The following is a 13,021-nucleotide window of genomic DNA, read 5'->3' on the forward strand; positions in this document are numbered from 1 at the left end:
AATAAAAAAAATTAATATTTTGTTATACCTAGACGACTTCCATGTAAGTCGTCTCAAGTTAGTTTTGTAACTGAAAAATAAAACAAAAAAAATTTTTTTTTTCTAGATGACTTACACGGAAGTCGTCCGTCCGACGTCCAAGATAAGCAAGGTTTGACCAGAATCTCGGAATAAAATCATGGACGACTTTTGTGGACTTCCGTGTAAGTCGTCTAGACCAAAATAATTTTTTTTAATTTTATTTTTCAGTTCCAAAACTAAAACAAAATACTGATTTTTTAATTTTCTACTGGATGACTTACATGGAAGTCGTCCAGGAAAAATCAAATTTTTGACACAATCCAGTCAAATGCAAAACTAACCCGTTTACCTTAGACGACTTACATGAAAGTCTCAATTTTTTTTTAACAAACAAAGATGGACGACTTCCATGTAAGTCATCTAGAAAAACACATTTAAATGTCAATTGCAAAATTATCCTCTGCATTGACCAGAAGATTTCCATGTAAGTCGTCTACAACCAGACGACTTACCCGGAAGTCGTCTGGACGAACATATCTGGAACAAAAAACTAATTTCATAGTTTCAACCAGTGAGATAACTTGTTTAGCACACAAAAGTCTTTTCCAAGCACCCATAATCTCAAACAAAAGTGACTCACCAAGAATCGTAAGCTTCAGTGGCTCTATGAACCAGAAAAATTATAGAATCAAAATCTTAGGTTTTTCTGGATTAATATGGAGAGAAAGTAAAAAGATGTTTTTGTCTCACAAGAATTGAGAAGGAAAGAGTGTAAATCGATTTTTAGGTGCATTAAGAGCTTCAAATTGGTTGTTCATGGTGGTTGGTGTATTGATGGTAATGACAATATTGTGAATACTTGAGGAAGATGAGGGTGATAGAGTAAAATATGCATTTAAAAAAAAAAGGTGATGACATTTTCATGAATAATCTAAACTTTGAAGGTGAAGGAGGCAAGTTAAAATTCCAAAAAAAATATGAGTTAGTTTTGTGTTTAACTTCAAGTTTTGAGTCATATTTGCAAAAAACCCATTTTTCTTTCTGAAAATAAAGAACTATCATTTCTTTCTTCAAATATAAAAGAAAATAATTAGCAAAAATAGTAATCTCAAAATAGAAGGGGAGTCGGAGAAAAATGTTTATAATAACATTTAGAGGCAAATACACAGTTGGGTTGAATATGTTAATTGAATGTGCTGGGATTGAATTTAGCACGTCGAATTCAAACTAGCTATGAAAAGCATCCAGGAACCATATTCAAACTATTCAGAAAATCACAATCATAAATTTTGAAAATAGTAGTGTCAAACAATGACCAAAGTGATGTCTATAACTAAAACAAAATACAAACAAAAACAATAGAGACCACCACAACAGTATTTATACAAGCACACCTCTACATGACTCTTATTTTGGTCTTTTTTCACACTCTTGAGCGAAAACAAGAGAGAAAAGACATAAACTGTATGCCCGAGATTTGATTTACAAGGAAGGCTCTGCGGGTGTGAAATTGAGGGAAACGCTGTTGACGCAATGGCGTTCATCAGTGGGAGTAGCAAAACCTTCTCCTTTGAAAACATGACCAAGGTGTCCACCGCATGCTGCACAATTGATCTCTATTCTTCTCCCATCTGGGTCTACCTGGTAAATATATATAATGCATAACAGAGAAATTTCAGCCAAAACAAACGAGTTAACATTTCTAGGTGATCAATTTCATGAAAAGAGTGTTCGTGTTTGGAGAGATTCTTACGGTTCGGGTTATGGCATCGGGGATTCCATCAAAGAATGCAGGCCAGCCACAACCTGCGTTGAACTTTGTGGTTGATTTGTAAAGAGGAGTTTTGCAACCTGCACAGCCGTAGATCCCTTCTTTGTTGAAATCTACGTATTCCCCAGTTCCTGGGTATATGAAAATCAACACAAAAACAACCACAATTGGATAAACAAAGAAAAAGGACATTTAACTTTTCTAGTAGTCTCGAGCTCACTTATTCAATATGATATTCAAATACCAGAAAGTCAGAAACTCCAAGACAGGGCAAACATTTTCATGGTCATAGAGACAGAACAGAACATAAGCAGACAATGCAACCAAGTTCTAAAATTGACCTCTCAGCGTATGCATTATAGGTAAAAGAGATTCAGAGATCAGTATCTATTATCACAAGCTCTCATCTCAAGTTTTTAAAGTAGCAAAAGATGGTATCTTTGAAGAAGTTGTATAACCTTTGATGCAAGCTGCCAATTAAGCAGACAGTGCAACAGAGTTCTAAGAGTTGACCTCACCTAGTACACTTTATAGGTAAAAGAGCAGTGTCGGCTCTAAGGGGTGCCAAACATGGTAGATGCCATGGGTCCATCTTAAAATTAACTAAATTTAGTGATAAAAATGGTCCATATTTATATTTGTTTCTTACAACAAAGGTCCAAAATATTATAAGCCGGCACTGTAAAAGAGACTCATAGATCATCACAATCTGTTATCACAAGGTCTCATCTCCAGTTTAAAAGAAAGTATCATATTATATAACCTCCAGACAATGCTTAATTACAAATCACTAAAATGAATCGAGTAGTAGTTCCCTTTAACTGTTCTAAATCTACAACAGAAACTTCCTCTGAAAGGTACAAGCAGCTGTATAGTAACAGAGATACAATCTTCAAACATATATATACTCATCAGGAGCATAATCTTAAATCATTACTATACATCCCAATGTGTTTGAAACTGGATTCAACCAGACTTGAAATGAGAAGAAAGAAAGAAAGGCTTACTCGGTGCCTTTCAGACGGAGAATCCTAAACTGCTCGGGAGAAAGAACCGCACGCCACTCCTCCTCTCCTTTCTGCATCGATCCCACAGCCGCCATGTTCACCACGATACAAGCTTACGATTATAGAGCAAACGTAGTCCCTCATAGTTCCGTGATTTATATAAACACGCACATCAAACGCTTTTTGTGGTTACGTATGTACCCCTAATTTACATCAGTATTAGGGGTGAAAACGTAAATTCCAATTTGTTTATCTATTTATTTACTTGTATACCCCTAATTTATATAATTAATTACATTGGCACCCCTAAGCTTCAAAACAAGTCATGAATCCCCCTGGGGCTTTTGTCGAGGTTTATAAGCAAAATCCTTCTTCGTCCTCTTCTTCATATCTCTCACCCGAGCATGGTGGTCTCAAAAGCTAACAAACTAAGCTCAGTCTTCATTTCCCGAATCAAATACTCTGCCCAATCTTCAATTCCATCCGCCGCCACCGTCAAGAACAGAGACATCCCCGGAACTTCTCAAGCCGTCAAAGATCTCCTCCGCTCCAAAATCTCTTCCTCTGGAACCGGTAAAGGTTACGTTTTTCCTAATCCACACCCATCTTAATCTCGAACCCTTGTCTAATCTTCCAACATCTTTTGTGTAGAAGTGCCATTATCCGACCAAATCTCGACCTTATTACATGGTATGTGTGACCTCTTTTGTCTTTTTTTTCATCACTCTTTTGGATCAATGATCTTAAAATTCAATTCACATTTTCAGTAAGCTCTTTGGAGAAGACGGATGATAACATACTGAAGATTCCAAGCTTCAACGCCAAGATCCCTATCGATATCTCCTTCAGATCCAAAGAGCTCTCTCGCGAAAGGAAAGAGAGACGCGTTTACAAGAAGAACGCTCTCTCACGCCGTTTCGCAAAGATATTTAGAGACTCTGCTCATAAGCTAGGCACCGATGCCACCTTCGGCGCTTTCGACAGGGTGGCCAAAGAGATGAGTGTGACTGAGTACAATGCCATGGTTGGAGTCTACTTTGAGCTCGCTGAGAAGAGCCATGATTTGGAGTATGCTCTTGACCACATCGGCAAGGCTTTTGAGGTTTTGAAAACCATGAGGGACCGTGGGTTCCAGATTGAGGAAAGTGTTTACGGTCCTGTTCTTGAGTACTTGATTGATATGGATATGGTTGATGAGTTTCGTGGTTTCAAAGATGTTATCAGCGAGGCGAGTCCTGGTTTGGTTGAGAGGCTTGGTTACTATGAAATGCTTCTTTGGATCCAACTTGGTGACGGAGAGAAAGTTGAGGAGCTTTGTGGTGATATTGATGGTAATGGAGACTGTTTAACATTACTACAAGGTATGAAAACAAACTTGTGTTTTGTTTTTGCTCTCTTTCTCCGGAAGTATTATTAACCTTTCTTGATCTTTGAAAACCAGAAAGTTATTTGCTTGCACTGTGTAAGAAAGAGCAAAAGGACCATCTTCAGAGGCTCTTTGAGATCATAGACATTACAAAAGTTCGTTCATCAGACCTATTGGCAAACATATTTGGATACCTCAGCAAGTTTTCGTTGGAATCTTTTGCGAGGAAGTTCCTATGGGAACTAAGAGAAAGTGGTAAGGGAGCGTGTGTTTATGTCTCTAGCAAATCATTGTTATAGCGTGTGTAATATGTTTTTCAGTAACATTTGCAGATGAAGGAGTGAAGAACGTTTCAGATCTCATCTCTATCTACTCTACATGCACCCCAAATCTGACGGTAAAGGGGACTTATCATGCATATTACTGGGAGATCAGTGTTTTAAAGCCTTTGTTTAGTTAACCAATGCCATCTAATTGTCTACGATTAAAGGTTGAGGATACCATCTTGAAGTTCAACAAGATGCATGAAGAACTCAATGTTATGCCTTCTTCTACATCGTATGAAAAGCTTGTTAAGTATAGCTGTGACTCGAATGAGGTATTCTTTATGCTTACTGCCTTTTTTTTCTTCTGGTACTCTCCCTAATGGTTATTCCCTCCGTGCCGTAGGTGGTCACTGCGCTTGATGTAGTTGAAAAAATGGGTGAAGCAGGTGTGACAATAACCGCAGATATTCTACATTCATTGCTACATGCCATTGATGAAGTTCTTGAGTTTAACTTGGTACGCACTCTTATTTGGCTTGAATCTATATACGGCAAGCTGCTAAGAGAGAATAGGTTAGCTAAAACGGCGGTTCATTGATTGCTATTGAGACTTTAGAGATCATCATAATCATCTTCCTCACACTTTTACTGTTTCAGGTGCGAAGAATCCACTCAATTATGTGCACAAACAGTGTGAAACCAAGTAGTGAGAACTTCCGGAGCATGATACGTCTGTGCACTAGAATCAGAGATGTAACTTTTTATCTCTACTTACCTCATCTTTGAGTATATCCTCAAACCTTACATTACAAATGTGGAGATGATTGTGCTGTTTCTTAGAGTTCCTGCTTTGCTTGTTTTTCTTATGGTGTTATGTGCAGTTTGAAGGTGCGTATAATATGCTTGGTAATTTGAAGAACTTCAATCTGGAACCAAACTCTAGCATGTTCAATTGTATATTAGCTGGATATTTCCGTGAGGTAAACATTCTGACCTGTTTTCTGAGCTCCCAACGTCTCTTAAAACATTCTCAGCTTATGCTTTCTGTATGTTTTTGAAGAAAAATGTGTGCAGCGCGTTAATGGTCGTAAAGCAAATGAAAGAAGCTGGCGTTAAACCTGATTCCATAACTTATGGCTATCTAATAAACAATTGTAATCGGGAAGACACTATTACTAAGGTAAGTTTCAGATCTTTTGTCTTAACTTGGTGCCTTGTTAAGGCCGCTACATAATCTTTACTCTCTCTCTATCTCTATGTTGTGAATGAGAATATATATGTGTGTGGTTTATTAGTACTACAATGAGATGAAGCAAGCAGGAGTTCAAGCTACTAAGCGAATTTACAAGTCCCTAATAGATGCATATGCAGCATCTGGCCAGTTTGAAAAGGCAAAACAGGTAAGCACACAAGTACTCATTGTGTCTGTAAGATCTTGAACGCAGAGTTTCTTTTAGCAATTAGAGTAAGAGCTCAAATTTTATTCTACCTTAGGTGCTCTTGGACCCGGATGTTCCGGCTAGATACCAGAATGAGCTGAAAAGTGAGCTTATATCAGCTCTTGCATCACATGGAAAAAGGGCAGATGCATTGATTTTGTATGAAGAAATGAAGGAAACCAAATGTCAAGTAGACCCAAAATCGATTATATCCCTTATTGTAAGTATTACACTTTCATATATTTAATATCATATATTGACTGATTGATATTCAGTGGTATGATCATCATCTCTGTAGGAATACTGTGATTCAAATGGAGATTTGAATACGTTGGTTCAATTGGCTGATGACCTGCAAGATGATCATAGTTGGATAGATGGTTTCTTCAGAATGATCTTGTTCTCTGTCCGCAATAGAAAGTCTAGGTACAGTATAATTAGTTACTACTGTTTACCACATTTGCTAAATGTCTGATTCTTGATTTGTTTTCTCTTTGTGTTTGTTATAGCAATGTTCTTGATTTGCTGAAGCGGAACGAGGTTAGATTGTCCAAGAAAGATATCCATGTGGAGTATCATTTTGACGAGGTTTGATTCTATTTCTCTCCTTGGGTGTCTGGAAAATGTGTTCATGTAGTCATCTAAGATAACGTGGAGTGTCTCTAGTTATGTGCAACGTTCACATTCCATGTTCTTGAATAATGTTCAAGCTTGAGACTGTAGCTAGTAGCTACCTTCTCTTTTACTGTACTTTTGTCTTCAGTGGTTTTCTGTTTTGGATCAGGTATTTTGGGCAATCGCAGAGACAGAGCCAACCGACGTGAAGCTGGGGATGGATTTGTTAAGATACATAAAAGAGGAGCTTGGGTTTGTTCCTTCAAGAAAAAGTCTGGATTTTCTCTTACATGCTTGTGTTAATGCCAAGGATATGAAAAACGGTTTATTGGTGTGGAAAGAGTACCAATCTGCAGCACTTCCTTGCAACGTCCTTAGCTTTCTTAGGCAAGCCTCTCTTGTCCTCCTTTTAGCAAATATGCACGTCTAGATTCGTAGTAAGAAGGAACAAACCAAAAGATTAGATCCATTAGCACAAAAGAGTTCTAAATTTAGCAAAGTGTTCAAAAGAAGGCAGTTGATTAGTTCCTTTGTTCATTGGTTATGGTTTATGGGTTTGGCAGGATGTATCAGGTTCTACTGGCTGCAGGGGATTTGGAAGGTGCCAAGACATTCGTAACAAAAATTCCAAAAGAAGACAAAGATGTACAACATGTCATTGCAGAAAGCCAGATTGTATATTCTCAGACACCAGAAAAGAAGAAACCAAAAAAGAAAAGGATTGTCTTCCCAACAAAATAGGAAAGTAGTATTGGCTGGTTTGAACACCCCTTGGTGTGATTTTGTACAGAAGAGGGACTCATACTCCATTCTAAAGCACACAAGATTGGTAGGCTCTGCACAAGTCTTGACAGTTGAAAAGAAAACGGAGTAATAATATAGTTACTTGTTTTGTTGTTGTTAGCTAAGGAACATTCTTATAATTGCTTCTGCACCTAAAACATTCTTGTCGCTGAACCAAACCATATAATTTCTGAATCAGTTTGAAACACAAGATTAATCCTTTCACTCGGGTTTCTTCATGTTCAGGCAATTATCTGCTGCTTGTCCAAATAGCTCTTGGACTTGCTTTAGCTCCTTCTCTGTCAAGAAACAAGGCTAACACACTTTAGACCAGCTCAATGTACGAAGCATTTTGCAAAACAAATTGGAGGAAAACGAAAAATGGAAAACTGAAACCACTGAAGAGAATCTCCCTGCAATGGTAAATAACAACTAATCCTAGAGTGTTGTAGCAAGAAAGCATACACATTGAACATGGATCTGCTCCATTTTAAGAGCAAAGTTGTCCAGAAAAAGTTGTTACCTGCAGCCTCTAATTGCTTTTGGAGTTCTTGGCCAATAAGATCGTTCTCCACCTGAAAAAAAAACACAGTAGAGAAGGAAACAGGCAAAGCCGTTAGTCTAATATAAATACATGATTGTGGAAACAAGATAAGTAACCTGTTTAACCTGGAGTTCTGCGATTCTTTTGAGCTGAGCTTCTTCACCTCCTTCAGATAAGGGAAGCGCCGCAACCAAAGCATCAAACTTCACACAAAACAAGTACCAAAGGAATCAGGATAGAAATCAGATCAGTATCAAATTCCAAGTGTTAGTTTCCGGCACCAAGCAAGACATTATCCAGCATGCAGATGAACTAAATTCATATCATTTTCGAAACTAATGAGCTAAAGATGACCAAGTTACTAGATTCTACATTGCTTCACCACTGCCATATAGCAAAGGCCATCTTAACTTTGCTATTTCTCTGATGAACTCCATATAAACTTAGCAGTAGAGAAGGATACGGGTAAAAAATTGAAGAGAGAAAAAAACAAACCTGTTTAGCAGCCTTGACTAAATCGGCACTGAGCTGCTTAGGTTGCTCAGGAAAAGCTGCGGTAGCATCACCATCAGTAGCCGTAGTAGTAGTAGTTGTAGTAGCAGCAGCGGCTGGTGGTTCAGGGTAGTTAGGAGAAAGCTGAACGGGAGGTGCATCTCTTTGGAGTGTCCCAAAAGCATTGAAAGTGATTGCAGCTATGGAGTTCACTTGTTCTTGCAACTGTGATATTATATCCATCTTCTTCTAAAACCTTAAAGCATACATTCACACAAAGTAAGATGTTACTTTCAGATTGGTACTCAAATCTATTAATCAAGATTCTAAATTTCAATCTTTACTTGCGTATTGCGAAATCCCAGTAGAAAATTTGGAAATTAATCCATTTAAGACAATAACAAAAACAAAGTCCAAACTATTTGAGTTTCAGCTAATCTCAATAACCTTGTAGAGTTCATTCATCACATTAGAGAGGAAGCGATCTACTGATTATCCGACGAGGTTGACGGAGTAGAGGATTCAAGGAAGAGACTTACCCGTCGACGGGAGTTTTCTCCGGCTAAGCAGAAGATGGTGTTTGGAGACGACAACAGAAGATCGCCGTGACTGGCCGGCCACTGGCGTTTTGATATTTTGTCTGGTTTATTCTGCCTTCTGGATTTTATTACTTCACACGGGCTTTAACTGGGCCCTTATGTCTTCATAGTTAAACAACTCCTGTGTTTTAATGACATTCAAATACTCCATCTGTTTCGTATCAAATGTTGTTTTAGCTTTGATTTTGTTTCATTAAAACTGTCATTTTAATCTCCGATGCATATTTTGAACAAGTTTTCCAATTTTTATTCTTATTTTTAATTCATAAATTAATAAAACCAAACAAAAAATTACATTAAATTAGGATTTTTTTTAACAACCATTAAATTAGGATAAAACCAGAAAATTTAATAATTTTCTCGATTCATGTGGAAAAACTTTAAACGATAATTAATATAAAACGGAAAGAGTATGTTCGAAACGAGAAGTAAAATAATATGATGTCGGATAAACTTACACAAAATATTTATCTGATTAATCTTATAAGATTTTGCTAGAGGTGGGCACTTCGGTTATTTTATCGGTCAGTTTGAGTTCAGTTTAGTTTAGTTAATTCGATTCTAGAATTTTTCCAACTGAAGTAAACCATAATTAGTTTGGTTTGGATAGGTTTCGGTTCGGTTTAATCGGATTTCCTTAATTTAATTCTTTTAGGAGACATCATATTTTAAAACATATGGTCATGAAATCATCATATTGGTGAATATGAAAAAAAATGTAAAACTACATCTAATATAATATTTAAAATAAAAACTTTTAAACACACACAAAAAGTTTATAAGAACATAATCAAATCAAAATTAACTAAAGTAAATAGAAAATTAAAAAAAATCATTATGCTTCTTAAAAATAAACTATGTAAATTAAATCTAATATAAAACTGAAAAAAAAATCTTTAAAAATCACAAAAAAATTATAAGAACACAATCAAACTAAAGTTAACTAAATTAAATAGAAACCTAAAAACCCAACATTGTTAATAAAGTTAATAGTGACTTTAGTGTTAGGATTTTAGAATTTTTTATATTGCTAGTATGTTTTAATTCAAATAATAACAAAAAGATATTGGCTTCTCGGTTCGGTTTAGCTCGATTTGGTTCAGATCGGTTTCGGTTTGGATGTTTCGGGTTGGAAAAATCTTAAATCAAACTATTTGATGAAAGACTTTAGTTTGGTTTGGATCAATTTCAGTTCGGTTGGTTTAATTTTATAGGTTCAGTTTGTTTTTTTTACCAGCCGACAGATTTTGATTTTTTGGAGTTTTCTTTTTATTTGTTTCCTACATACTATATACAAAGTAAAATATAGTATTTGATTTTGCGATTGTATTTTTATTGGTTAACCTATATTTTTCAAATACTAAATGATTTTTAATGTAAAGTATAAAATAAAATCCCCCTATACATTAAAAGAGAAGTCACTTTAGTGATTTCTGCTGAGGTGGCACTCATATAGAGCTTCTCAGGAAAAACGTTATAATTCTATTGGCTGTTTTTTTTTGAATTTTTTTTTATTTATTTTAATCAATCGCTTATGTAGACAAGCCCAAAACTATTGTCGATTTCGTTAAGCCCATATATAGCTAGGGGATAATAATTATCGATTTAGTTTAGCCTTGAGTACCCGTTCGGGTTCGGATCCGGTATTTCAGATTTTCGGGTATTTCGGTATAGAGGTGTAGAACCCGTTCGGGTATTTCTGTACTTCGGGACGGGTTCGGGTATTTTTAGTTCGGATTCGTTTATTTCGGATCTGGTTCAGATATTTAGATTTTCTTAAAAAAAATACAATTTTTATTTCTCAAGTTTCTTATATTTAAAAATATAACTTTCAGTTAACTAATTTTTTATTTTTAATAGATTGACTAGTTAATAGATTTGGACATAACATTTTAAAACTAAAAAGGCATTAATTTAGTTATTTTGTTTAAATTTCGGATGTAACTTTTTGTTAATTTTTTAAATAAAAAACTTGACATGCATTTTAATTGAGTAGCAAATCATTTTTTTTGTAATTGTATGTATATCATATGAACTTAAAGTATGTGTAGTATCAATATAAATATTTTATATAAAATGAGAGATGTAAACTAAAAATATAAGGTTAATTATATCTATTCGGGTTCGGTTATTATCCGTTCGGGTTCGGGTATCCAATCTCTCCTTATTCAATACCCATTCGGGTATTTTGCTACTTCGATTCGGATTTCAGTTCGGGTTTTTCGGATCGGGTTCGGGTGCCACTTCGGATATCGGGTAAAGTGTCCACCCCTACTAATTAGGTTGTTTGTTTTTAATAACTTACCTTTCTAATATGGATTACTTGCGCAAGTTGAAATCATTAAATATGCAAATAACTTATTGACAAAATTTGTTTTTAATAACTTACCTTTCTAATATAGATTACTTGCGCAAGTTGAAATCATTAAATATGCAAATCACTTATTCACAATATGGATTACTTGCGCAAGTTGAAATCATTAAATTTTATCGATTTAGTTTACCCTTGGGCAAAATTTAGAATTAAGACAAATATTAAAAACTTTACTTATTATTCAAACGGTAAACTTGCGCATGTTGAGCGCATGTTGATATCATATTTATTATATTGCTTACAAAATATTTTAATGTTTCTAATTAGGTTGTTTGTTTTTAATAACTTACCTTTCTAATATGGATTACTTGCGCAAGTTAAAATCATATCATATGCAAATCATTTTTTGACAATACACATTTAATATCTTTCTTTAAACGATTTTATTATCTACTGTGCAAAATATTAAAATCATTAATATGAGAATAAATCGACTGTATATATATAGGAGACACCTAAGGTTTTAAAATACAAACATTCTCTTTTCATTCTTTAAAGTATTATTCACAAATCTCTCCTCTCATACTATTAAAATATTACGACAATGTTGCTTGTGTGCTAAGAAAAATGTGTTTAGACGTAAAGGCTCCTCATCTTTAGAACCTTGAACTCAACTCTTTGTGTCTTGTCTCCAAAAAGCATGTCTGGTCTATCTTTTCCATGTGTTGAATACTGGTAACGACAATATGATCTTCCTTTTTTTTATATGTAGATCAGGTCGTGAGAGTGATAGTGATCCAGAAAACCTTGATTGAACATGCTGAGAAGCTTCGCCAAGCTAAAGCAGTTCTTGAAGAGCTTCTTTAGTATTTTCTCTCTCTTTGTTGAATATTGTCCGGGAAAGTATTACATAGTATCATTTAGTAATACTATCTTATATCATTTTTTTGTTGAATATACTATCTTATAAGTAAACTAGCATTATGCATTTTTTATTTAATTCATGAGGTCATTTTCTCACAGCAGAGAACCTTTTGGAATGGCGCAGGGAGGAAATTTCTCAGGGATATACAGGAAGGTTCAACTGAAGCCGCTGAAGTGGGATGGTGAAGGCGAAGAATAAAGACCTGTAGAGGCTCTTATGATTCTTAAATACGGCGGTGTTCTAATTCACGCTGGTAGAAAACATGTGTTTACATACTCTACCATTTAATTTGTCATTGTTATATATATATATATATATATGTTTTCCAAATGTGGAAGAATTGTTTAACTTATTGACGTTTAACATCACTTGCCATATAATCTAACGAATATTACAAATAACAATTTATGGAAACTATTCTCGAAATTATTGAAAGACTAATAATTTTTATTTATTACTTTTAATATTTATAACCTAAAAAATAAAATGAACGAAATTTTATACAAGATAATTATAATAGTTTATCCTCTACTTGATGAACTGTGTTCGAATATAATTATATAATAACTATTTTAAATATTACAAAATCCAAAAATGTTTATTAATATTATTTTTAAATTATTTATCGTTGTTTAAAGAATAAATTTATCATAATTTTAAAATAATTTATAAAATGTTTACAAAATGCAAGGCAAAGTTGCACTTTCAAGAGTTAAGTCAAGATCTGGATTAAAAATCCTAATAACTGGTAAAGAAGGGAAGCCGAAGACAAAAACATTGAATGTTGTCTACAAACAAATTTTTTAGAATATTCCGTAGTCACGGTACGTAATTTTAATCTATTTTTTTCAAATAGAAATTTTAAAATATATAAACTGT

General features: G+C 34.7%; 3 protein-coding genes across 7 annotated transcripts; 1 reads left to right on the plus strand and 2 right to left on the minus strand.

Moving 5' to 3' along the window:
* Positions 1 to 1,262: 1,262 nt before the first annotated feature.
* LOC103839813 (peptide methionine sulfoxide reductase B3) lies at positions 1,263 to 2,906 on the minus strand. The gene is made up of 3 exons (XM_009116296.3): positions 2,800 to 2,906; positions 1,775 to 1,931; positions 1,263 to 1,662 (listed from the first exon to the last, which is right to left on the minus strand). Exons 1-3 carry the CDS (start codon positions 2,892 to 2,894, stop codon positions 1,504 to 1,506), a joined length of 411 nt encoding a protein of 136 aa, XP_009114544.1. The 5' UTR covers positions 2,895 to 2,906; the 3' UTR covers positions 1,263 to 1,503.
* Positions 2,907 to 3,142: 236 nt separating this feature from the next.
* LOC103839815 (pentatricopeptide repeat-containing protein At4g04790, mitochondrial) lies at positions 3,143 to 7,479 on the plus strand. Of its 4 annotated transcripts, none has more exons than XM_009116299.3 (16): positions 3,143 to 3,372; positions 3,451 to 3,489; positions 3,567 to 4,160; positions 4,241 to 4,420; positions 4,486 to 4,562; positions 4,656 to 4,763; positions 4,835 to 4,948; positions 5,089 to 5,184; positions 5,313 to 5,411; positions 5,492 to 5,611; positions 5,727 to 5,831; positions 5,926 to 6,090; positions 6,169 to 6,296; positions 6,380 to 6,458; positions 6,655 to 6,872; positions 7,049 to 7,479. In XM_009116299.3, the coding sequence occupies exons 1-16, from the start codon at positions 3,204 to 3,206 to the stop codon at positions 7,224 to 7,226; spliced, it is 2,469 nt and encodes an 822-aa protein (XP_009114547.1). In that variant the 5' UTR covers positions 3,143 to 3,203; the 3' UTR covers positions 7,227 to 7,479. The 4 variants fall into 4 exon arrangements, with proteins under 4 accessions (XP_009114547.1, XP_033136381.1, XP_033136382.1 ...); XM_033280490.1 differs by having other exon boundaries at positions 3,155 to 3,378; XM_033280491.1 differs by having other exon boundaries at positions 3,155 to 3,378; positions 4,498 to 4,562.
* On the minus strand, positions 7,119 to 9,044 carry LOC103839814 (mediator of RNA polymerase II transcription subunit 21). 2 transcript variants are annotated; one of them, XM_033280575.1, is made up of 5 exons: positions 8,752 to 8,945; positions 8,308 to 8,560; positions 7,938 to 8,015; positions 7,792 to 7,843; positions 7,119 to 7,567 (listed from the first exon to the last, which is right to left on the minus strand). In XM_033280575.1, the coding sequence occupies exons 2-5, from the start codon at positions 8,545 to 8,547 to the stop codon at positions 7,491 to 7,493; spliced, it is 447 nt and encodes a 148-aa protein (XP_033136466.1). In that variant the 5' UTR covers positions 8,548 to 8,560; positions 8,752 to 8,945; the 3' UTR covers positions 7,119 to 7,490. The 2 variants fall into 2 exon arrangements, with proteins under 2 accessions (XP_033136466.1, XP_009114546.1); XM_009116298.3 differs by having other exon boundaries at positions 7,120 to 7,567; positions 8,844 to 9,044.
* Positions 9,045 to 13,021: the final 3,977 nt, after the last annotated feature.

The sequence above is a fragment of the Brassica rapa genome, chromosome A09 (genome assembly GCF_000309985.2).
Source record: "Brassica rapa cultivar Chiifu-401-42 chromosome A09, CAAS_Brap_v3.01, whole genome shotgun sequence".
Classification (NCBI taxonomy): domain Eukaryota; kingdom Viridiplantae; phylum Streptophyta; class Magnoliopsida; order Brassicales; family Brassicaceae; genus Brassica; species Brassica rapa.